The sequence below is a fragment of the Choloepus didactylus genome, chromosome 2, assembly GCF_015220235.1.
Source record: "Choloepus didactylus isolate mChoDid1 chromosome 2, mChoDid1.pri, whole genome shotgun sequence".
Classification (NCBI taxonomy): Eukaryota; Metazoa; Chordata; class Mammalia; order Pilosa; family Megalonychidae; genus Choloepus; species Choloepus didactylus.
In genome coordinates this window covers 111,135,210-111,157,678 of record NC_051308.1, presented here as the reverse complement: position 1 = coordinate 111,157,678, position 22,469 = coordinate 111,135,210, and the positions used below count along the sequence as shown (strand labels likewise).

The window sequence follows — 22,469 nt, the reverse complement described above, 5'->3', positions numbered from 1 at the left end:
CTTTCTTCCAAATAAAAAGAGACGTCAGCGCCATCCAGCTTCCCAAATTGTATATTTTGTTGCGGGATGGATGTGGGGCTGCGTGGGTCGGGTGACAGAATCTTGCAATGCTAGTTAAGCACAGGAAGGGTTAAGACCCTCCTCCCCGGCCCCGCACAAAGATGGCGGCTCCCGCTCTCCCTCACTCCCACCCCTCCCCAAAACCCCCTCCCGCCCCCCGCCCTCCACCAGCACTTCCGTCACTTCCGCCCCGCGGTGGCCGAAACTGACACAAAGTAGCGGGCCCAGGCCCGGGGGGGAGCGGGGCCGCAGCTGGGGGGGGCGGGAGCCCGCGGGGAGCTGAGCCGAGCGCCCCCCGCCCCAGCCCCCGGCATGGGCAGGACCGGGCCGCCGGGCCGGGCGCCGAGCGCCGAGCGCTGAGGTGAGGCGCGGCGAGGCGAGGCGGGAGCAGCCCGGGAGCGCGGGGCCAGGAGGGCAGCGGGAGATGCGGCTGAGGACTTGGACTTTGGGGCAGGGGGTGTGGACCGGAGAGGACAGGGGACAGGGAGTCGGGAGCTGCGATGAGACGGAGAAGGGAAAGTGGGTGATTAGAGGGAAGGGGGTGTCGGGGTGCCTGAGGATGGGGGAGACCGGTCCGCAGGATGGAGGATGGGGAGCTGAAGGGGTGCAGGAGTGCCGAGGAGAAGCTTATGGAGCAGCGGAAGCAGGGAACCGCCTCGCAGTGTTGGGGGGGTGGGAGGAATAATGGGGTTCGGAGGGTTTGCGTGCCTGGAGGAGGGAGTTTGGGGCCAGTGGAGTTTGCCTCTGTGAGATGGAGGTGTCTGTCCGTGAGGGTGGTAGCTGTGTCGGGGGCTCAAACCCACCCCACTCCCCACCCCCCACTTGAGGCTGGGAGCTCAGAGCTGTGGAGTGAGTTCTGGGTTCTGTCCTTGGTGATGGAAAGTGGCTGGGGGTGAGGGTGGTGGCAGGTGAGCTGGGGGTCTTGTTTCCATTTTCTCCTGTTTCCCTAGCTTGCCCACAAATGTCCCTGCCAGATGCCTCTGAAAGAAGGGGTCAGGTTTTGGGGGTCTTTGCTGGAAGACGCAGGGGCCAGGCTGGAGGCGGAGCCCTTTTCCTCCATGGAGCATTGCCTCCTTCCCAGGGCTGGCTATTTTTATCCCAAACGTGGCTGCAGAGGGGGCTGGGGCAGGGTGATGGGGCAGGGCGACGTGGCTGATGGGCCTGACCATTCAGAAAACGCAGGCTATGGTGAGACTAGAAAGGAGAAGTGAGAGGGGGTCCCTGTTCTCAGGTCTCTCCCTCCCCTTCCTTTCTTGTTACAGCCCCCTAGAGGGGATGAGGTCTAGGGCCAAGACAGCTTTCAGCCTCCCCAAGGTTTTGAGGTAAAACAACTTTCCTGTCGATGTTCAGATTCCTGAAGGCATACATGGGGTTCTTTCATTAACTCTTTCATAGGACTCAAACCCAAATCTTCCCACTGATAGTGTTTCCTCATGGCTTCCCTCCCTGAGGGTGGGGGTGGCTACCAAACTTGTGGTGTCCACCCTTGCATCCTCTCCTTTAACCTCTCTTCACTCCACCCTCCTGTGACTCATACTTTAGACTGGGTGGAGACCCTGGCTGGGGGCCCTGGAGGAGGGCTTGGCATCTCTATAATGTCGACAAGGCTTTTCTTCCTGGGCCAGGCATCCTTGGCTGCCAAAGTTGGGGAAAGTCAGGGAGGAAAAGTTTTCAGTATTGCCTGATCCGGGGTTCAGAGAGGGAGTGTGAATTAGTGAAGGGAGAACACTGGGTGTGTGACTGGGCTGTGACCAGAGCCTGTAATTATACAGGTTGGGCAGACAGGCAATTATCTCGTGGGGCTGACAGGCTGGTGGGGTGTGCCTAGTAGTCTGGAGGGAACTGAGGAGGAAGAGGAGGAGGAAGGCATTCCACCCAAACAAAGAAAGGTGAGCAGAGGACCTAGGACCTGGCTTGCAGTTTCCTTTGGGCCAGGATGGGGAAGAGGGATGAGGCTCTGTGACTCTGTCTTGTAGGCCAGGCTTTTTACCTTTTTAGGAAAAAGAAAGGACTTGGGGAGTGGAAGGAAGCAAAGGCCTGCCTGAGTGATGCTCCCTGAGACTGTACTGGGTACTGTACTGACTGCATTTGGCTTGGGGTGGGAGAGAGGGAGGGGGCAACTCCCCACCAGAGTTGGGAAGACCCCTTTGCTGGCCCAGCCTGAGAGGAAGTGGTTTGAGGATTGTGTTTGCAGGAAGTGAGGGCCATACCTCGAATATGAACACCCCTGGAGAAGATGAAAATGGAAGTCCCACTAATTGGGGGGTAGGAGGTGGGGCCGGTAGATTATAATCATTTTGAGAAGGGTAGGACCTGCCCACCCTCTTTCCTGATGCCCTGCCAGGTGTTTCCTGTCTCATGTTCCCTCAACCCCACCCTTTGGGGAAATTCTGCTTTCTAGTAAACACAGGCACAAGTCATTGTCACCAGAAGGACACATGGGGGCATCCGTTGTCTCTGGCATGGGTACCTTGAGAACGGTGCCCCTCCTTCAATATCTGGCTTCTTCTCGGTCCCTTTTTCCTGAAGGCCTTGGCTTCTGGAAACTGTCAGTCTCCCTCTATTATCCAAGTTGGAGGGATGGTGGGAGGTGGTGGGGAAGTCTCCTCTTCTTTCTGGGACCCGTCAGGGTAGTAAAAGGAGAGTAAGAGGAGAGAGCACTGGTCCGTGTGGAGTTAGTTGGGAGAAGGCTAGGGGAGGGGCAAGGTCAGCTGCGGAAGAGAACTCTCAAGAGGGTCTGATGATGGGAATGAAGAGTTATTCTCAGCTTCCTGACCTCATGGATGTCACCTTCTGCAGGGTCTCCCATGGGATTGCTGGGACCTTGCTGGGTGAGATGGCACTGTGTGCAAAAAAGCGCCCCCCAGGTAAGACGGCCAGGGAGGGGTGACCCCTGGGACACCCCAAGAGGAGGTGTTATGGCTGGGGGAGCAAAGGGAAGAAGGACGGCTGGAATGGGTCTGAGGAAGGGTAGACTGCAACCCCTACCCATCCCGGGAGCAGCCTAGGAAACTAAATCCTTCCTCTTGATTCTTGAGCTGGGTTCTCCTCCAGGAGGATGCTGAGTACCAGCCCCCCGACCCCCAAACACATAGACCCTTATCTTGGGGCACTGCGGCTCCTACTCTCTGGCCTAGGGAGCCTGGTGAGCGACGTTCTCATCTCCTCCCTTTACTCCCTCATTTTTCCATCCACCCCAGTCCTTCCTATTCTCCTGCGCGCGGGGATGAAAGCGGTTGCCCCCGACAACGCTTGCAGTCCCCTCACCGGCATTGGCCGGGGCCTGGGGAAGGGGGGCGGGGGGAGGCGGGGCTCGCGCGCTGGCTTTCGCCTACGCGGCGCGCTGGCAGGCGGCTTCCCCTGCAGTCCCGGGAGCGGGCGGGGGCGGAGCCCGGGCGGTGCGCAAGGCGTCCGGGGCCACTCAGCGCGCGCTGGCGGCCGCGGCGGGCAGACGGGCGGTGCAGCTGAGCGCGTGGTGTCACCAGCTGCGGGTGGCTGCGAGGATGGCCCGGGCTACCGGTGGGGCGCGCGCCCGACGGCCGGGGCTCCCCTCTGAGCGGCCGCAGCTCCTGTGCCTCCCCGGGGGGCCGCCCCGTCGGCGCCTCTGAGGCCAAGGCCAGCCAGCCAGACTTTCGCTCTCCCTCGCTCAAACCGGGATCATGACGGTCCCCAAGGAGATGCCCGAGAAGTGGGTCCAGGCCGGGGCGCCCCCTTCCTGGAGCCGCAAGAAGCCCTCTTGGGGGACAGGTAACGGGAAGCAGCGCCCGGCAGCTGTCCCACGTCCGTGGTTCTCCCCTCATCCCTACTGTCGCTTCTCCTCAGCCTCCCTCTACCTTCCCTGATCCTCTCCTTTCCAGACCCAGAGATCCTGGCTCCGAAGGGTCCAGTCCCCACCTTCTTCCTTTGCATGGTCTGTGGTGACTGCACAGGGGACTCAGTCCGAGGGGAATTTTCTGGGAGTAAAGTGGTCACTCCGGGAAGGAGCACTCTCCGGGAGGTAGAGGACCTTGTGGGCTTTGTTACTGCAGTGTGCTTTGCAGGGGTCTTGGGGGAGTGGGCTGGGGGAGTGCAAGGGGCATTTGGCTCCTGGACTGGTTTAAGGTATTGTTTACTGCCTAACCAAGATACACCTCACTTTTCCAGCCTGAGGTCATGGTGACCCCGGGACATGGGCTGAGGAACCCTTCATAGGTCAGCCTCTTGTTCTGGAATCTGAACTTGATGCCTGCAGTACAGGACCTGCAGAGAGAGGCTCAGGATAGGTGTAGCTTGAAACTGTAACTTGAAACAGTGACAAATGTGTTGTTTAGGGGAAATGTGTGCAGATGGGGCAAGAAAGGTTACAGTTAAGAGAGCAGCTGTTTCTGTTACATCCCATTTCTCCATCTCTGTCTCAGTCTGCATGCCCACATCCCTGACACCCACCCCCCTCCTACTTGAAGATGAGCTTTGCAATAAGGTGATGTCATTGTGGGCCAGTCAGGAGCCGCTGCTGGTGACATGTGACATGCAGAGGCTCCTGTAAGGGGGATTGCACGTGGGGCTGGGATGCTGCCGCAGAGCCCTTGCAGAGCACGGTGATCCTCTTTCCAGCCAGCCCCCTCCCCAAATTAGGGGGAGAGCAGTACCATGGCTAGATCTGCAGTGGTCCCCAGTGGGGGAAGGAAGATTTGTGTCTTCAGCCCATACTCCTTGACTATGACAAAGGATGAATAATAATAGCAGCAAAAGGGTCTGGGGATTCCTAAATCTGTTAATGGCTGAGGTTCCTCCAGAACGGTGGGGGAGAAGGATTGAGTGCCCCCAGTGGAAGACCTTGTTGGCTGTTGGTTGGTTGTTGGTGAGGAAAGGAGAGCAGGTCGCGTGCTATGAATGCAATGTCTGCAGAGCCTTGTGGTCAGGCTGGTGCTGAGAGGTGGGCTAGAGGGAAATTGCAGTGATACTTCAGGTGTGGAGCTGATTCTTTAAAAGAATATACCATGGAAAGAACCAGGTTCCCTCAGTGGAATCCCCATAAAGTGGCGGGGGCCCAACAAGGTGTTAGTTCAGGCCTCCATTTGCCCCACTTGACTGAAGTATCCTTCTGTTGCAGAAGAAGAAAGGAGGGCGCGGGCCAATGACCGAGAATACAATGAGAAATTCCAGTATGCCGTAAGTGCCTCTAGACTACTTGTTCCCTCTCCCTTGGTCAGAGAGGGGCGCGGTGCAGGGACCTTGTAGGTTGGGAATGAGGGCTGACTAGAAGGGTGCTTGGGGGAGGGGAAGGCAGCTTCCTCTGCCACTCTCCATCTGCTGCTGTGCTGAATTTTTCATGCTTTGACCTGTCGGTGAAGCAGGATACATTGACCCCATGAGACTCCCTTCTTTCTTCATTTTCCACCCTTCTACACCTGTGGCTGCTGGTTTTGAGGGCAGAAGTTTGGGGAAGTATAAAGCTGAAGGAGGCAGCCTCAGTGTGGTTCTGGGTTGGGTTCAAGGTTGTCTCAAGTGTCTTTTCTCCCAATGCCATAGAGTAACTGCATCAAGACCTCCAAGTACAATATTCTCACCTTCCTGCCTGTCAACCTCTTTGAGCAGTTCCAGGAAGTTGCCAACACCTACTTCCTGTTCCTTCTCATCCTGCAGGTGAGTGACCCATAATAGACCCTTTGCAACTCACAAAGGTGAACAAAGCCAAAGAAGAGGAAGGTCTAGGGGGAAAAGAAGGCATAGGCTGGGGCCTCAGAAGCATGCCTTTTCCTTTTTCAGTTGATCCCACAGATCTCTTCCCTGTCCTGGTTCACCACCATTGTGCCTTTGGTTCTTGTCCTCACCATCACAGCCGTCAAAGATGCCACTGATGACTATGTGAGTGTTTCCATTCTTCTACCTTTTCCCTATCCCCCCAACTCACCTCTGCCTCCATCCAGCACAGTTCCTTGATGACTATGACATCCCTTATGTCCAGCTAGAGCCATGATATCTTGGCTGGGGCTGGGGGAAGCTGTGTGGGAGGGAGGAAAGGTGTCTGTGAGTGGGATGCACTGATCATGTTAATTCCTTGGGGCGGGAGAAGGTATCTTACCTTTATCACTTTTCTTTTCAGTTCCGCCACAAGAGTGATAACCAGGTGAATAACCGTCAGTCTCAGGTGCTGATCAATGGAATGTGAGTGCCTGTTGGAGACTGAGGGTTCTGGGAAAGGAAGGAAATCCATTGGGAACTTCTCTAGCTACTGACAGCCTCTCCTCTGTCTTCCCATTGCTTCAGCCTCCAGCAAGAGCAGTGGATGAATGTCTGTGTTGGTGATATTATCAAGCTAGAAAATAACCAGTTTGTGGCGGTAAGGGACAAGGTGCTCCTCTAGGCCCACAGGGCTCTACCTCCTCTTGGAAGAAGGGAGTGAATTTTTCCTGATTTACCTTTGCCTCTTAAATACCTGTGGAAGGAAACTTTCTTGAGTAGGGGGGCTTCTGTGTCATGTTAATATATGCCTGGGACTCGTTTCTCCCCATTCATGTGCTTGGAACTAAGCAAATCAAGAATTCTTAGCAGAAGGAGGGATCATCAAAGAGTTTCTTGGGGTGGAGGATTGGGTATTTGGGTCTCTTATTAGGTTTTCTCTCTAGGCGGATCTCCTCCTCCTTTCCAGCAGTGAGCCCCATGGTCTGTGTTACATAGAGACAGCAGAACTCGATGGGTAAGTGGCCTGCTCAGTGTCACCCCTCTCCTTCTGCCTCCTTAGGGGTTAATTTATTGTCTTTGAAAGAGGGTGCTGTACCTTTTGGAAAACAGAGGGGTAGGAAAGGCTTTGGGTATGTAGAAGTATTATCCACCCAGTGCCGACTGGGGCTAAGCAGTGATGCCCAGTGTTCAGCTGCCCCCCAGGCAGAACTTAGAGGAAGGGGAGGGAGCCAGGACTAAGGGACACTGTCCTTCCAGAGAGACCAACATGAAAGTGCGTCAGGCGATTCCAGTCACCTCGGAACTGGGGGACATCAGTAAACTTGCCAAGTTTGATGGTGAGTAATCCTTGGAGAAGCAACCTTCAGGTGTAGGAGGTTGGGTTGGATTTGAGGGGCTTAAATTGCAACTTTTCCTTTTGCCTTCTTATTACCGTGATTATGCAGCAAACTGGACTTTTTTTCTTGGGGGGTGGGGGCAGGGTGCCAGGTGCACACTGGGTGGCTACCGCTTGCTTTTGAGTTGATGGTCATTTCAAGGGAGTGTCATGGCTGACAGCTCCCCACTTGACTGTGCCTGTTGAGAGAAATTCAGTATTTTCTTTTTTGTTTATTAATTCAGAATGATGATATTTGCTCCCTGTAACAAGACAAACTCTACAAAGCATATAAGAAAAAGTCAGTAGTCCCTCTTGCTCTCCAATTCTACCCTCCTTAGGTAACCACATTAACCGACCATTCAGTATATGAACTTTTCTCTATGTTTATACAAACGTGTTAACATAAATAAATGGGATCATGCAATACCAAAAGCTCTGCAACCTGCATTTTGTACCTACCAAATACATCATAGCTATCTTATCACATCAATATATAAAGAAATTTACTTTGTTCTTTTAGTAGTTACATAATACTTCCTACAATTGATGTACTATAATTTATTCAAGTATTCCCTGACCATTCAGTTGTTTCCAGTCTTATGCTGTTCAAATGCTTCAGTTAATACTGTTTATTTATTCTTATTGGCCTATGCTATTATTTCTGTAGGATAGTGTCCCAAAAATGGGATAACTGAGTCTGGGAGTATGCCTGTACTATTAGTTGCTGTTGCCTCATTCCTTTCTTGAAAAGTTGCAGCAGTCCACACTCCCACCCTCTTCCTCGGCTGCTTTTTCTCTCTGTTTTGTTGTCTTATGATCAAGCTGTAGACCTTGAGCAGTGGTGCTCTTGTCTCCCATTCAGGTGAAGTGATCTGTGAACCGCCCAACAACAAGTTGGACAAATTCAGTGGAACCCTCTATTGGAAGGAGAACAAGTTCCCTCTGAGCAACCAGAACATGCTGCTGCGGGGCTGCGTGCTGCGAAACACCGAGTGGTGCTTCGGGCTGGTCATCTTTGCAGGTAAGCCTCCTAGGGGCCAAAAAAAGAAGGGTAAGATTGGTGACTCAGCCCTCCCCCAGGAGTGTGCAAGGAGGCTGTAAGGTTAAAAAACTTCAGTCCTGGGGTGGTGGTGATGGTAGCATTACATTGCGAATGCAATTAATACTGAAGTATATGACTGCAGTTAAAAGGGGAAATTTTAGGTTGTAAATATGTTACTAGAATAAAAATTTTTAAAACCATAGGGCTATACAACATGAACAGTGAACGCTATTGTAAACCATTGACTCTGGCTAATACTGTAATTATAATTTTTAAAAAATGTAAACAAAACCAAAAACCTCCAGCCCTGAGTAGAGCCTCCTGTCTAGCCTGTGTCTCCATTCTACTCTGATGTCCAGAAGTCCGGGGATCAGGCAGAAGTCCAGAGACATCTTTGTTATTTGGCTTTCCCAGTCCTTCCTGTTCTTTTCCAGGTCCTGACACTAAGCTCATGCAGAACAGCGGCAGGACAAAGTTCAAGAGAACAAGTATCGATCGCCTAATGAATACACTGGTGCTCTGGGTAAGGCTCTCACATCTGGCTCCCTGCCCCTGCCCTTCTGATTCTCCCTGGGTGGTTCTCTTTTCTCCATCTCTCTTCCCTGCTCAGACTTCAGGTTTTGGCTTAAAAGCCACTGATGGGTCAACCACTCAAAGACAGTATTTATTTCAGGCTCCTTTTAGGCTTGGAAGATGTTATTTAAAAAACCCTAGGAACATGCAGGAATCAACATCTTGAAGAAAGCTAAGACAAATCTTTCCTCTCTGGATTCTAGTTATGAGGGGGACTTAATGTAGCATGTGACCTTCTGTTTGCTTTTGCCAGAGACAGGGAGGCCTTCATGGAGATGGAGAGGGAATTAAAAGAAAAATTTCCATTTGGAAGCTGGAAAGCAGGGTCTTTCCCCTAACTTCTAAGAGTGAAGGATCCCAAAGGAAAATTTCTAATTTAGTTTTTGGCAGTTCCTGAATCCTTCTCTTGTTTGGCTAGAAATCTGAGCTCCTCGTTGGGCTCTCCTCCCCTTCTAGTGCCTCCACTGCCTGCTGCCTGCCCCCCACATGCCAGCTTGCAAAGGCTGGGTTCAGTCTCTGTGGTGAGACAGTTTCCGCCCTGGCTTGAAAGGATTTGCAGAAACCCAGCCAGTGGGAGAATGGTTAAGTCAGTCATACAAAGGCTTGTTTCGCCCTCTGGTGGTCCTTGGGCACCAGGATGGTTCCTGTTTTGTTTCAAAGTGACAACAGCTGAGGCAGCTTTGGAAATAGATGTGTGACGTCAGGCAGCGGACTGTTTTTTGCTTTTAACCACAAAAACTTTCTTATGGTCCTTCTTCATGGATTCTAAGCTTTATCAGATTTCTTGACTATCAAGAAATCTGCATTTTTGAAGACACAATTTGTTTCTCAGGTTTAAAAGAAAAAAAACTGGCAATCTGCATGAGATAATGTATTACAGAAGGTTGGCATTGTTGTTGGCTTGTGGAGGCTTAGATCAGGTAAATGATTTGCAGTAGGCTTTTTTGGCATGTTGAAAGTAGTTCACCCATCTTTGAAGACTTCTAAGGTTTCCAGGATGCCAGATCAGGAGTTACTCAACTATTTCCATTTCCCTATCATACAAATGAGAAAAATGTTCAGTGAGAAGGTCACACTATCAGTGGCAGACTAGAAGCTGTCACTGGTCTGGGTTCTTCCCATTAGAGCACACCACCAGTTTAAAGAAACCCATGCTTCTGGGGGCTCAGGGCATGGGTGGTGCCTTCCTTCCGGGATGTACTTGGTGTGGAGGGCTTCCTGAGTGGACAGCCGCCTCTGTTTCCCTTTTCCTCCCCAGATTTTTGGATTCCTGGTCTGCATGGGGGTGATCTTGGCCATTGGCAATGCCATCTGGGAGCACGAGGTCGGGACACGCTTCCAGGTCTACCTGCCCTGGGATGAGGCAGTGGACAGTGCCTTTTTCTCTGGCTTCCTCTCCTTCTGGTCCTACATCATCATCCTCAACACTGTCGTGCCCATTTCGCTTTATGTCAGGTAAGTGCTTTCTCTGCCTCAGGTTCTCTCCAGGGAGCTCAGGTAGTTTCTTGACAAAAGTTTCCTATTCTGTGAAGATGAAATCCTTGAAAAGGAACTTGGAGTTCTCTGCTTTCTGTACAGTGAACATTTTATGTTATCTGTTTATCTTTCGTGCAAAGCAAACTTTCACCACAGTTTCCTGGCACTTTGGATTGTATTAGAGCAAAACTTATGTAGGTTTATTTAGCACACATTTATTGCGTGTCTACTATGTGCAAAGAAGCATGGACCTTGGCACATACAAAGAAGTATTAGGAATGGATCTCCTTCTCTAGGAGCTTAAGTCTAGTAGAGGAAGAAAAATCTAAACACATTATAAAACAAACTAGGAACAACTGCTATAGAAGTCACTTTATATAGAGTCTTATATGTAAAGCAAGAGGGACAACCTGTATACCTCATACTTAGTAAACTATACAAGGTCTCAAATAATGTGAAGACTGCTTTGTTGAAGTATTGGCTAGCAGTGGTATGCAGGATGAACAGACACAGACATCTAGGATGTTTGAGGTAAAGAGGATGTTGACAGGGACTGGGCTAGAGAGAATAAAGGGGACAGGGGTGGGGCACTGCAAGAGGAGGAAGGAAGAATGGCCGGAAGAAAGGCATGTTCTTTCCTCCTTAGTGTCTCGAACTTGAGATAAAGAAGTCTATAACACTTTTAAGGAGATGATTTATGGAGATGCTCGGAACTCTCCCTATCTGCCATCTTTTGTTAACACAGACTCAACTCTCCCCACCAGCCCCAGAGTCCTAGTGCTGATGACAGTGAATAGAAGATAAGAGAGACAGTTTCTGTGTTGAGGCATTTGCAATTTGGACTTTTTAGTAGAGCATTAGGAGGAGAGTTAGAAGGTCCTAAGTTTATTTAGTCCTGCCTACTGAGCCAGGTGACCTCAGGCAAACCCAGAATCACTCAGGGCCTCAGTTTTCTCATGAAAAATGAGAACCATGTTACCTGTTCCACTGTCTTCCTAGGGTTGCCTGATATAAAATAAGACACCAGATTGGAAAACGCGTTTTAAAAATTAAATTACTATAAATTACTATACAAATATTGGGTGATACCATGCTCATCATTATCGTTCCAACTCTGGTTCCATATTGCTATTTAAACGTTTTCTTGCTTATAAACTAATGTTTTCTCCATCTCTGGCTTTTGCTGGCCATGCTGTGTATCTGAATTTGCTTGAAGCCCTTGGTAGCTGCCCAGAAAAGCTCATCAGATTGAAGTGTGTGCGGGGTGGCGGGCGGTGGGGTATTGATAAGGTGAGCGAGAAAAGGTTATGAAGACGTTTCCACTATCTCAGCTTTTGCCTGATAACTGGATTCCAGATAGCCTCAGTCAGGCTGGAAGCAGGATTCCAGATGCGGGCCCAAAGCTCGGGTGTACTGGGCCTAAACAGAGGGCTCTTTTCCCAAAGGTGACTAGCCAAGAAGAGGATGTGAACAGGTCTTGAAATGTTATAAGCGCCGTGCCACTGTAAATTCCAGATTCTTGAGGCCCCTCTCCCTCTGGAGTCAGCATCTCAATTTTGTTCTCATGTTCTCTCTGAAAGCCACAGAATCGGGGTTGTGGAGCTTGGAGGCCAGGGTGGAGGGCGAGTGCTCCTGCCTGTGGCTGGGCAGTGGAGGAGTGGGCTTCAGAGCAGCCGTCTTGGTTTTCTTTTCCCAGCGTGGCTGCTCTTTTAGGCAGCATCTATTATTGTGGCATGTGCAGCACCCTCATTATTTCTCTCTCTCTCTCTTTTTTTTTTCTCTCCCCTCCCTCTTGCACTTTCTCTTATTTTTCTCTGCATGGTTTCTGTATTATTAGTCCTGAGGTAAGAACTGGTCAAGTGCCATGTCTGCCGTCTCCTTTCCTCCTCTATTTGTGCTGTCTGTCCTGCCTGCCCAAGCCCTTTGCACCTTTTTGTCTGGAGAGCACCGGGAGGCTTGGGGTCGGGGAATTCCTTTGCTGGCTGTAAGTCGCTGGCTCCACCTTCAGGCTCTCCTTGCACTTTCCCACCCAGGTTCCCATGCCCAGGTGTCCCCTCTACTCTCGTTTCTCCCAGGCGCAGGGCCTGCAGCGAAGGCCCCTGTGGGTGTGGCACCCCGTCCCTTCCTGCCCCGAGCCTTATCTCCTGTCCCCTGTGCAGCGTGGAGATCATCCGCCTGGGCCACAGCTACTTCATCAACTGGGACAAGAAGATGTTCTGCATGAAGAAGCGGACGCCTGCAGAGGCCCGCACCACCACCCTGAACGAGGAGCTGGGCCAGGTGGAGTACATCTTCTCCGACAAGACAGGCACCCTCACCCAGAACATCATGGTCTTCAACAAGTGCTCCATCAATGGCCGCAGCTATGGTATGGCCGTACCATCGGGACCAGGCACTTACATCTTGCCTGGAGGGAGAGTGGAACTGGGGCCCCCACAGGGGTCTCGATATTTGGATTTTGTCTCTTTCCTTCTTGGGTGTGAGGGACCATGAAAGGGTCCGTTCTGTATCCCGTGTCAGGAGGCAGCTTCCGAGAGTCCTCCCCTTGTCCTCTGCTGATGCGCTCACCCTGGTCTCAGCTCCAGGCAGCAGGGGAGCTCCTTGGCTGTCTGAAGTGAAGTCTGAGGCACTGGCCTCTGGGTGTCCTGGCCAGTTTGGACCTTTGCTGCCCCGGTGGAGCGCTAGACTCTCCCCCTGTTGCTGCTCAGGGCCCTTGTGAGTCTTTGGAATGTGACTATGGACTTCCCAGTGTGGCCTGCTGCAGTGGCCTCGTGGCTGAGCTGCTGGGTTGGCTTGGGGCAGGGTGGTGGGGGGAGGTTTATGCAGTGTGAACCCCTATTGTAACTGCTTTCTCTACTAACCTGGGCCTTAGAGTCATTGTGTGAGGCTTTGTCCGGTGTGGGGCCTAAAGGGTGAAAGGCACCTGAGGAGGCCTTGTGGGGGAGGACTGTAGAATTGGAGCTACTATGGAAGAGAACTCTGGGAGGGGCAGGGGCAGGGATGGTGAGCAGTGGGTGCATGACTCTTTCACAGCCTGGGTCCCAGGGTTCTGAGGATCCAGGGTGCCCGTTGCCTCCCATCACTCGAACCGGTGGTGTGAATCTGTGTGACATCTGCTCCACAATTAGGGTTCAGGGTTCCAGGTGACTGTGGGAGTTCCCAGCCATGGCCTTCTATCTGGAGGCTTCTTCCCTGCTTCTCTGAGAGATCTCCAGCTCTGACATTGCTTCTCCTTCTGTCCTGGCTGTGTGCAGGTGATGCCTTCGATGTCCTGGGACACAAGGCTGAATTGGGAGAGGTAAGATCCAGCCTCCATCGTTATTCTGTATGTCAATTGAACATAGGGTGCCTGACCAGTAATAGTTGGTATAGTTAGGAGTCGTGCGTTGTCTGGTCAGGAAATGGAAGCTGCTTGGAGAAGTGGGTGTTTTGAGGAAAAATTGGTAGAGGTGGGAATTTTGAGGTCTGTAGTAGGCAGGATCTTGGGTTCTCCTACAGAGAGTTGGAAGGGCAGGGATGGTAGGGTGGGCTCATCCCCTTCCCTTGATAAAGCCTGGCAACCCACCCTTTCCTGAGAGCTGTCTTACATGTTCCAGAGGCCTGAACCCATCGACTTCTCCTTCAACCCTCTGGCCGACAAGAAGTTCTTATTTTGGGACCTCAGCCTGTTAGAGTCTGTCAAGATGGGGAACCCGCACACACACGAGTTTTTCCGCCTCCTTTCCCTGTGTCACACGGTCATGTCGGAAGAAAAGAACGAAGGTGAGCAGCGTGGCTGGCTCGTCCCCTCCGCCCACCTGACTCGCGCCCTCGGGCTCGGGCTGTGGCCTGCAGGGTTGGGGCTTCCTGGATGGGCATGTGGCTGAGAGGGGAGCCACTTACCTCTTCCTCACCACCTAGGGGAGCTGTACTACAAAGCCCAGTCCCCAGATGAGGGGGCCCTGGTCACCGCAGCCAGAAATTTTGGTTTTGTTTTCCGCTCTCGTACCCCCAAAACAATCACCGTCCATGAGTTGGGAATAGCCATCACCTACCAGTTGCTGGCCATCCTGGACTTCAACAACATCCGCAAGCGGATGTCGGTCATAGGTGAGGCTGGGATGGAAGTGCTGGGGGGGTTGGGGGCAGCATGCAGCCCTGGATGCAAGTGCATTTAGGTTGGGGGTCTCCACTTGCCTGGATTTTACTGGGACTTTTCTTCCTGTCCCATTTGCAGTGCGGAATCCAGAGGGTAAGATCCGACTCTACTGCAAAGGGGCTGACACCATCCTGCTTGACAGACTTCACCACTCAAACCAAGAGCTGCTCAACACCACCACTGACCACCTGAATGTAGGTGTGAGGAGAGGAGGGACCTTGGGATTCTGCTATTCAGTGTTGCGGTGTGGGGTGGGGTGAGACTTGCTTGATTCTGCCTCCAGGAATATGCAGGGGAAGGGCTGAGGACCTTGGTATTGGCCTACAAGGATCTAGATGAAGAGTACTACGAGGAGTGGGCCGAGAGGCGGCTCCAAGCCACCTTGGCACAGGACAGCCGGGAGGACAGGCTGGCCAGCGTCTACGAGGAGGTTGAGAGAGACATGATGGTATGGGCTACAAGATGGGCCAAGGGTGGACAGGAAGGGCTCATGCCTGCCAAACTCTCATACCAGGGATTCTTGCGGTGTTTTCAGCTGCTGGGTGCAACGGCCATTGAAGACAAGCTTCAGCAAGGGGTTCCAGAGACCATTGCCCTCCTGACACTGGCCAACATCAAGATTTGGGTGCTAACTGGGGACAAACAAGGTGAGAGCCCAGCATCTGGAAGTTGCATCTGGACTGTTGCCCTGTTGGATGCTTGCATGGAGCCCAGGACATCAGGAAAAGAGTGCTGACCTTGTTGGATGCTGTTTTAGTTTCCAGGGATGCTCAAGCAAATACCGTGAAATGTGTCCAGTTAAATAATGGGAGTTTATTTGCTCACATCTTTGAGACTAAAAGAAAGTTTTTATAAAGGCATCACCAAGCTGATGCTTTCTTCCCAAAGACTGGCACTGTGGGACTAGCTGCTGACAATCCTTGGTCCTTAGATTGTCACATGGCAAGGCGCATGGAGGCATCTCCTGGTCTCTCCCTTCTCTTCTGGGTTGATGTTCAGCTTCTTGCTTCCTGTGGCTTTTTCTCTATATATCTGAATTTTGTTCTGCTTATAAAGGATTCCAGAAAGAGAACTAAGACAAATACTGGCTGATTGGGCCACACCTAAAGTAACCTCATCAAAAGGTCCTGCTGTCAATGGGTTCATACCCTTAGGAATGGATAAGGTTTAAGAACATGTTTTCCTGGGGTACATACAGCTTTAAACCACCACAGCTGTCTATCTGTAGTTCCTCCGTTCTCTCTTGGTAGAGACGGCTGTGAACATTGGCTATTCCTGCAAGATGCTGACAGATGACATGACGGAGGTGTTCACTGTCACTGGCCACACCGTCCTGGAAGTGCGGGAGGAGCTCAAGTAAGCAAGGGCCTGAGGAGGCACTGCTCTGCCCTGTGCATGGGGCTGGGCAGGGGTTCCCAGGCTGAATCCATATACTCCTCAGAAACCTCTACTCCTGCCCTGGATGACTACTTCCCTTTCCCCTTTCTTCAGGAAAGCCCGGGAGAAGATGATGGACTCATCCCGCACAGTGGGCAATGGCTTCACCTACCAGGAGACACTTTCTTCTTCCAAGCTTGCTTCTGTCCTGGAGGCCGTGGCTGGGGAGTATGCCCTGGTCATCAACGGCCACAGCCTGGTAAGGGATGCCCTCCTGAGCTTGGACTGCATCTTTCCAGAGAGCACCATTCTGTATTTGGCTTTCATCTCTTACCTTGTTTTCATTTGCCTTGACTTCAGAGGTGAGCCTGGTCCTTTCAGGGACTGGGAGGCACTGAGACTCTCAGGTCTCTCCTAGGGGTGACAGCAGCTCTCTCAGGCCTCTCTGTGTTACAGGCCCACGCACTGGAGGCAGACATGGAGCTGGAGTTTCTGGAGACGGCGTGTGCCTGCAAAGCTGTTATCTGCTGCCGGGTGACCCCCTTGCAGAAGGCACAAGTGGTGGAATTGGTTAAAAAGTACAAGAAGGCTGTGACGCTTGCCATTGGTGATGGAGCCAATGACGTCAGCATGATCAAAAGTGAGTGTGGACTGTGTAGGCAGGCAGGAGGCTCCAGGGAAGTCTCTGGGCCATGGAAGAATGACAGGGCAGGGGTTGCTGTACCAGGGTAGGCCTCTGAAGTGTGTGACCATCTTGACTCTTGTCATCTCTTGTCTCTGCAGCAGCTCACATTGGTGTGGGCATCAGCGGGCAGGAAGGGATCCAGGCTGTCCTCGCCTCCGATTACTCCTTCTCCCAGTTCAAGTTCCTGCAGCGCCTCCTGCTGGTGCATGGGCGCTGGTCCTACCTGCGCATGTGCAAGTTCCTCTGCTATTTCTTCTACAAGAACTTTGCTTTCACCATGGTCCACTTCTGGTTTGGCTTCTTCTGCGGCTTCTCGGCTCAGGTAGTGAGCATTCCCAGTCCACTGGAACGTAAGTTCCTTAAGGGCAGAGATTGGATCTGTCCTGCTCATTGCTGAACCCCAGGGCTTAGCTATTGTCTGGTACATGCATTGAAAAAATGCTTGTTGATAGAATGGAGAGGGAGCTCCAAAGAATTACTTAGGGCTCCATTTAGGTCACCCCCCAGCCGTCGTCTTCTGCCTGAACTATTGTGAAGAAAGGCCACGTGCTCACTCCTCTCTTGCTCCCTGTTCTCTTTCCAGACCGTCTATGACCAGTATTTCATCACCCTATATAACATCGTGTACACCTCCCTCCCAGTCCTAGCTATGGGGGTCTTTGACCAGGTATGGGGAAGTTTGATGATCAAGCGGGATGGGAAGAGGGACACTGCTGTGAAGGAGTCACACTGATGGTGGTGGGTGTGTAACACACCCCCAGGCCTGCGGTCACTGGGGAGGGTGTGGCTGGTTATCCCTCTCAGCTGCAGCTGAGCAATAGCTCCTCCATGTTGCTGAATAATGATTGACTGGGGGCAGCTGACTGGAGGTTGGATCCAGCTTTCAAAAGCATTTTGGAGAGGAGGAGACAGGGCCAAGGTCTGCCCTTGGCTATCCCAAGTCAAAGCGGCAGCTTTGGAGGCCTCCCACACCACTTGGCCCTCCCCACACAGGACGTCCCAGAGCAGCGGAGCATGGAGTACCCTAAGCTCTATGAGCCAGGCCAGCTCAACCTGCTGTTCAACAAGCGGGAGTTCTTCATCTGCATTGCCCAGGGCATCTACACCTCTGTGCTCATGTTCTTCATCCCCTATGGGGTGTTCGCTGAGGCCACCCGGGATGATGGCACCCAGCTGGCTGACTACCAGTCCTTTGCTGTCACTGTGGCCACTTCCCTGGTCATTGTGGTCAGCATGCAGGTATGAGGTGGTCTAGAAACTGCCCTCACCCCCGGGAGGAGTAAACCTCCTTGTCCCTGAGGCTACCCTGGGCAGCTGTTGTTCCATCAGGTCTCATGGCCCAAATCGCCTGGCCTTGGTGGGTCCCCTGGGCACCAAAATCCTGTTTCAGGGAGGAGGTTGGGGGTTTTTGAAGGGGGTGCTCCTACTGCCTATGATTACCTCTGTTTTTGCAGATTGGTCTGGATACAGGCTACTGGACTGCCATCAACCATTTCTTCATCTGGGGCAGCTTAGCTGTGTACTTTGCCATCCTCTTTGCCATGCACAGCAAAGGGCTCTTCGACATGTTTCCGAACCAGTTCCGGTTTGTGGGTGAGTCCCCATGGCTGCTTCTTGAAGCAGTGAGGAGTCACAGCTGTCCTGGGACTAATGGGGTAGCCAGTTGGTCTGCACATCAGGAGCATTTATTCCACACTGCTTATATGCCAGGGGTTCTGCAGACACCATGGGGATATTGAGGTGTACCTGACCCAGGCGCTGCCCTCAGAGAACTTTGTAGCCACAAAAGTGAAGAGCAGACCGTGGGAAGTCAGAGCTCCCAGAGAGGCCATGGGTAGCTTGATGGGGCCAGGATTGGGGGTGGGATTCCAGGCTGGAGGGCTGGAGGTGTGGAAAGGCCCCTTGTTCCGAAGGATTAACTGGGGAGGGACAAGGACAAAAAACACCCACTGAGAAGCAGTGGGAGAGGCGGGAAAGGGCGGACCCTTGAGGTACCAGAACGCAAGCTGTCGGGTTTGCCTTTGATTTGCCAGGAGTCTTGTTTGTTTGTTGTGTTGTGTTAGGAAGGAGGGGGATATGACATCGAAGGATAGCTTTACAAAGGTGAATCTGGCAGTGATGGGCAGGGAGGAAGCTACTGTCGTGATCCACTGTGAGGCTGTTCAGAATCGGTGTCTGGGTCGTCTTGGTGGCTGGCAGACGGGCAGGCTGGGAGGCGTGAGGTGAAGGATGCATGACAGGTCCCGCATTTGCTTTAGATCTGTTCATTCATCCAACAGACATTCGTTCAGCACCTACTAGGTGTCATCCACTATTCCTGATACCGGGGATGCAGTGGTTAACAAAACAGGCAAAGTTTTTGCCCTCCCAGATCTTATATTTCAGTGGAGAGACAGATCATTTACAAGTAAACAGATACAATATCTGGAAGTAAAAATCTTGTGGAAAAACATTAAGAAGGGTAGGGAGTGACAAGGGTGGTCATGGAACACCTCCTGAGGAAGGGACATTCACAAAAAGAAATCTGAATTCAGGGAAGTGGCAGGCCTGTGGCTCTCCAGGAAGAGGACACAGCACTACAAAGCCCCGAGGTGGGAGCTTGGCAAGGAGGCCACCTGCATGCTGGGGGAGAATGGGGGGAAGGCGATGGGAGGTGGGGGTGTGTTGGGGGTGGGGGGTGGGATGAGAATCGGTCCAGATCATTTAGACCTTTAGAGGTCAGAGTAAGAATTCTGAATTTTGATCTAAGTGTGATAGGAAGCCATTGGGAGGTTTTCAGCAGGGAAGTGTCACAAACTGATACATGGTTTTTAAAAGATGACTCAAGTTGGGGCAAGGGTGGAAATGGGGAGACCAGTTGGGAGGCCATTGCAGTAATCCAGGTGAGTGTGATGGTAGCTTGGAATGGATGGAAAGGGATGGAATTCCCTAGAGATTTTGAAGATAGAGCCAATAAGATTTGCTGATAGATTGGATGTGGGGTCTAAAAGAAAGAAAGGAATCGAGCTTGACTCCAAGGATTTTAGTTGGAGCATCTGAGTGGGTGGTGGCATTTCCTGAGCTGGGGTAAGACATGGAACAGATTTAGGGTGGAGGAAACAATGGATCAGTTGTGGCCATGTGAAATTTGAGATGCCTGTGTGGGATGGTGCAACAGAAATGTCAAATAAGGCAGTTGGAGAAACTGGTCTGGAGTTTGGGGCAAATACACATTTGGATGTGGGGAGCCTGGAGGAGACTGGCTTAAGTGTGCGACTGGGGAAGTAAAGCTGCCAGAAGAAGGAACAGGGAAGCCAGGGGGCTGCTCTTTGGTGTGCTTCGTGATCCCAAGGCCGCTGGCTCCTCCCTGTGCCCAGGGAATGCCCAGAACACCCTGGCTGAGCCCACGGTGTGGCTGACCATCCTCCTCACCACGGTCGTCTGCATCCTGCCTGTGGTCGCCTTCCGGTTCCTCAAGCTGAACCTGAGACCCGATCTCTCTGACACGGTGAGAAGCCAGGCTGGCTGGTTTGGGGGGTGGAGGTGGTATGCCAGAAAAGCCCTCTGGCTCAAACCCTCATGCAGCTGCAGTTTCTGGGCCACGCGGCAGTTAGATGTATCAGCCGTCCTCGGCTGGTCCTCAGGACAGGACCCCCTGTGTGTCTGTGGAGACTCCTCGTGCCAGCCCCTCTCGCTGCTCTGGGTTCCTTTTCCTTCATGGTGTCTGACAGCACCCCGCTGATGGGGGTCTCTTCCTTGCTGCTCTCCCCCCTCCACCAGGTCCGCTACACCCAGCTGGTGAGGAAGAAGCAGAAGGCTCAGCACCGCTGCATGCGGCGGGTGGGTCGCACAGGTTCTCGGCGCTCGGGCTATGCCTTCTCCCACCAGGAGGGCTTCGGGGAGCTCATCATGTCTGGCAAAAACATGCGGCTCAGCTCCCTTGCGCTCTCCAGCTTCACCACCCGCTCCAGCTCCAGCTGGATTGAGAGCCTGCGCAGGAAGAAGAGTGACAGCGCCAGCAGCCCCGGTGGCGGCGTGGACAAGCCTCTCAAGGGGTGAAGCTGGGACGGGATCAGCCTGTGCAGTGGTCAGAGCACGCAGGGCTGGCCATTCGCTGAGGGAACAGCTTCACGCAGCTGCTGGGGGATGTCCTCCTTGCCTTGCCCCTCTCTACCCCCGTAGACTCTCCAGGAGCTGCTGGGGGCCCCCAGCCCAGGGCCCTCCCACCAGCTGAGCGGGGTGAAGGGGGCGGGCCCCAAGTGCAGTCAGGAACCAGCCTTGTTGCAGGAGCAGATGTGGAACCAAAAACAGAAGAAAAAACTATAAGAGATTGGGTCTCCCCCTGCCTTGCCTGGAAGCCCACAGGGGGACTCTGTAATCTCCATATTTTTTTACTCCCACTCCCCTGAGGGGCCCCAAGAGCCCCTGTTCCTGAATTACACGAGAATGTATCAAGCCGGGAAGCCAGAGACCTGCTGGGGCTTCTGAGCCCCTCACACCATGTATGTCTCTCCTCAGTTTGTGTTCGTGCCCAGTTTGGTTTTGTCTTTTATTTGGCAAGTGGAGGAGGCCTTCACATGACTTTTATGTTGTGGTTGTGTCTTACCCCTCCTGGGGAAGAGGAGCTGGCACGCCCTGGGATGCCCGGCCGGGCCCCACCCTGGCTGGCTGGGGACTGCTTTGGGAGGTGCCATCTCACCTGTGGCCCTCCTGTGGCTGGTGGGCGTGTGGCGGAGAGGCTGGCAGCCCAGATGGTGTTGGGAGAGTCACCTTGAGAGTAAAGTGCTCCCCTCTCCCTAGTGTACACACACCAATTCCTGGATTCTGTATGTCCTGCTGGTATTGGGCTGGAGCCTGGGAAAATGGCCCCATTGTTCTCAGTGAGCTGAGGCTGGGTATGAAATTTAGCCCTCGGGGAAAAAAAATGAAGTTGACTGTGATTCTAAATTTAGACCCAAGTTCATTGGCAGACGCCCTTCCGACTTCCCTTCTCCCCCCTTAGGACTCTGGGACCCTGAGTGCCCTGAGGTGGGGCTGAAAGGGGAGGCTGGCGTCTGCTCCTCCCTTCTCTGGGGGAGGGGGCGAGGCCGTGGACAGGGTGGGGGGGGGGAGAGGGCTCAGGCCAGGGGGTGCCTGCCCAGTGCCTGGCTCGGTCTGAACGGGGTTCTGTCAGAACCTCGTCACTGCCTGCCCTTTCCCTCCATCACCCACACCTATGAAGCTGTTTCCCAGCCTAGGTATTTCCCAAGTTTCTTCCTCTTCTTTAGTGGTGGAGGGGGTACTTCAGAAATGGTGTGGAGCTGGGAGTGGGGTAAGGGGACCTTAGATGTTTGATGTGGGAGCCCTGAAGGAACTAAAATGGGGGTGGGTGGGCAGGGAATAGTGGGAAGGGGAATCTCGACAGGGAGAGCCCTTTTGGCCACACAGTTTACAAACCCAACATCATGTCTGTTTGTGTGTCTCTCAAGGTGAGAGTCTGATTTTTATACCAAAGAGGAAATGATTTTTTTTTTCATATTTGGTTTGTCTATATTATATAAATATATATATATATATATATACAGTTATATATATATTATTTTTTGGTTCTCTCTCATTTTTTAAGGAGGGAGAAAAGTACCAAGTTGCATTGAGCTGTAATTAAGGAACATTCTATATAATTTATGACACATTTCTATACTTGCAAAATTATATCATTTTATGGATATAAAGAGAAAAAATACCTTTTTATAAAAATACCAATTTCTGAGAAGTGTGTAATTTGTCTGTTTTCTGATGTTCAACCAAGACTGACAGTATAAGTACATATAGACAGAAATAGAAACTCTTAAATGGAATTGAGAGGGTAGATCTGGGCCAAGGTGGAGAAAACGTAATCTGACTGGTGGGGTATAGTGCACCCTCTATTTGCAGATCTCCCAGAATCAAAGTTTCAGCTGGAAGATGGCACCCTGGGCGATACTGAATCAGGCCATAGACGGGGGACCTTGTGTTCAGCTGATGGCCGGGTGCTTCTCCAAACACAAGGCAACTTTTCATTTCCAACACATGCCAGAGGGGTGGGTATGTTTAGGGAAACTGCCAGGAAAATATTTTA

At 52.3% G+C, this 22,469-nt stretch overlaps 1 protein-coding gene across 3 annotated transcripts; it reads left to right on the top strand.

Moving 5' to 3' along the window:
* The first annotated feature begins 265 nt into the window (after positions 1 to 265).
* Positions 266 to 21,731, top strand: ATP8B2 (ATPase phospholipid transporting 8B2). Of its 3 annotated transcripts, none has more exons than XM_037825869.1 (28): positions 266 to 421; positions 2,860 to 2,927; positions 5,153 to 5,211; positions 5,572 to 5,685; positions 5,809 to 5,907; positions 6,146 to 6,207; positions 6,310 to 6,382; positions 6,669 to 6,739; positions 6,982 to 7,061; positions 7,965 to 8,123; positions 8,579 to 8,667; positions 9,976 to 10,172; positions 12,353 to 12,561; positions 13,448 to 13,491; positions 13,790 to 13,955; positions 14,094 to 14,282; positions 14,410 to 14,525; positions 14,615 to 14,779; positions 14,867 to 14,978; positions 15,582 to 15,687; positions 15,823 to 15,967; positions 16,165 to 16,348; positions 16,492 to 16,715; positions 16,977 to 17,060; positions 17,387 to 17,632; positions 17,848 to 17,986; positions 19,750 to 19,880; positions 20,153 to 20,431. In XM_037825869.1, exons 2-28 carry the CDS (start codon positions 2,897 to 2,899, stop codon positions 20,429 to 20,431), a joined length of 3,573 nt encoding a protein of 1,190 aa, XP_037681797.1. In that variant the 5' UTR covers positions 266 to 421; positions 2,860 to 2,896. The 3 variants fall into 3 exon arrangements, with proteins under 3 accessions (XP_037681797.1, XP_037681795.1, XP_037681796.1); XM_037825867.1 differs by lacking the exons at positions 266 to 421; positions 2,860 to 2,927 and adding exons at positions 3,185 to 3,205; positions 3,546 to 3,807; XM_037825868.1 differs by lacking the exons at positions 266 to 421; positions 2,860 to 2,927 and adding an exon at positions 3,720 to 3,807 and having other exon boundaries at positions 20,153 to 21,731.
* The last annotated feature ends 738 nt before the right edge of the window (positions 21,732 to 22,469 follow it).

Excerpts from the sequence above, each read along its gene's own strand:
- ATP8B2 (XM_037825868.1), top strand. The coding sequence starts at position 3,720 with ATGACGGTCCCCAAGGAGATGCCCGAGAAGTGGGTCCAGGCCGGGGCG. Across the intron at positions 8,668-9,975 it reads TGAATACACTGGTGCTCTGG|ATTTTTGGATTCCTGGTCTG; the intron begins GTAAGGCTCTCA and ends TTTCCTCCCCAG. Across the intron at positions 10,173-12,352 it reads CCCATTTCGCTTTATGTCAG|CGTGGAGATCATCCGCCTGG; the intron begins GTAAGTGCTTTC and ends TCCCCTGTGCAG.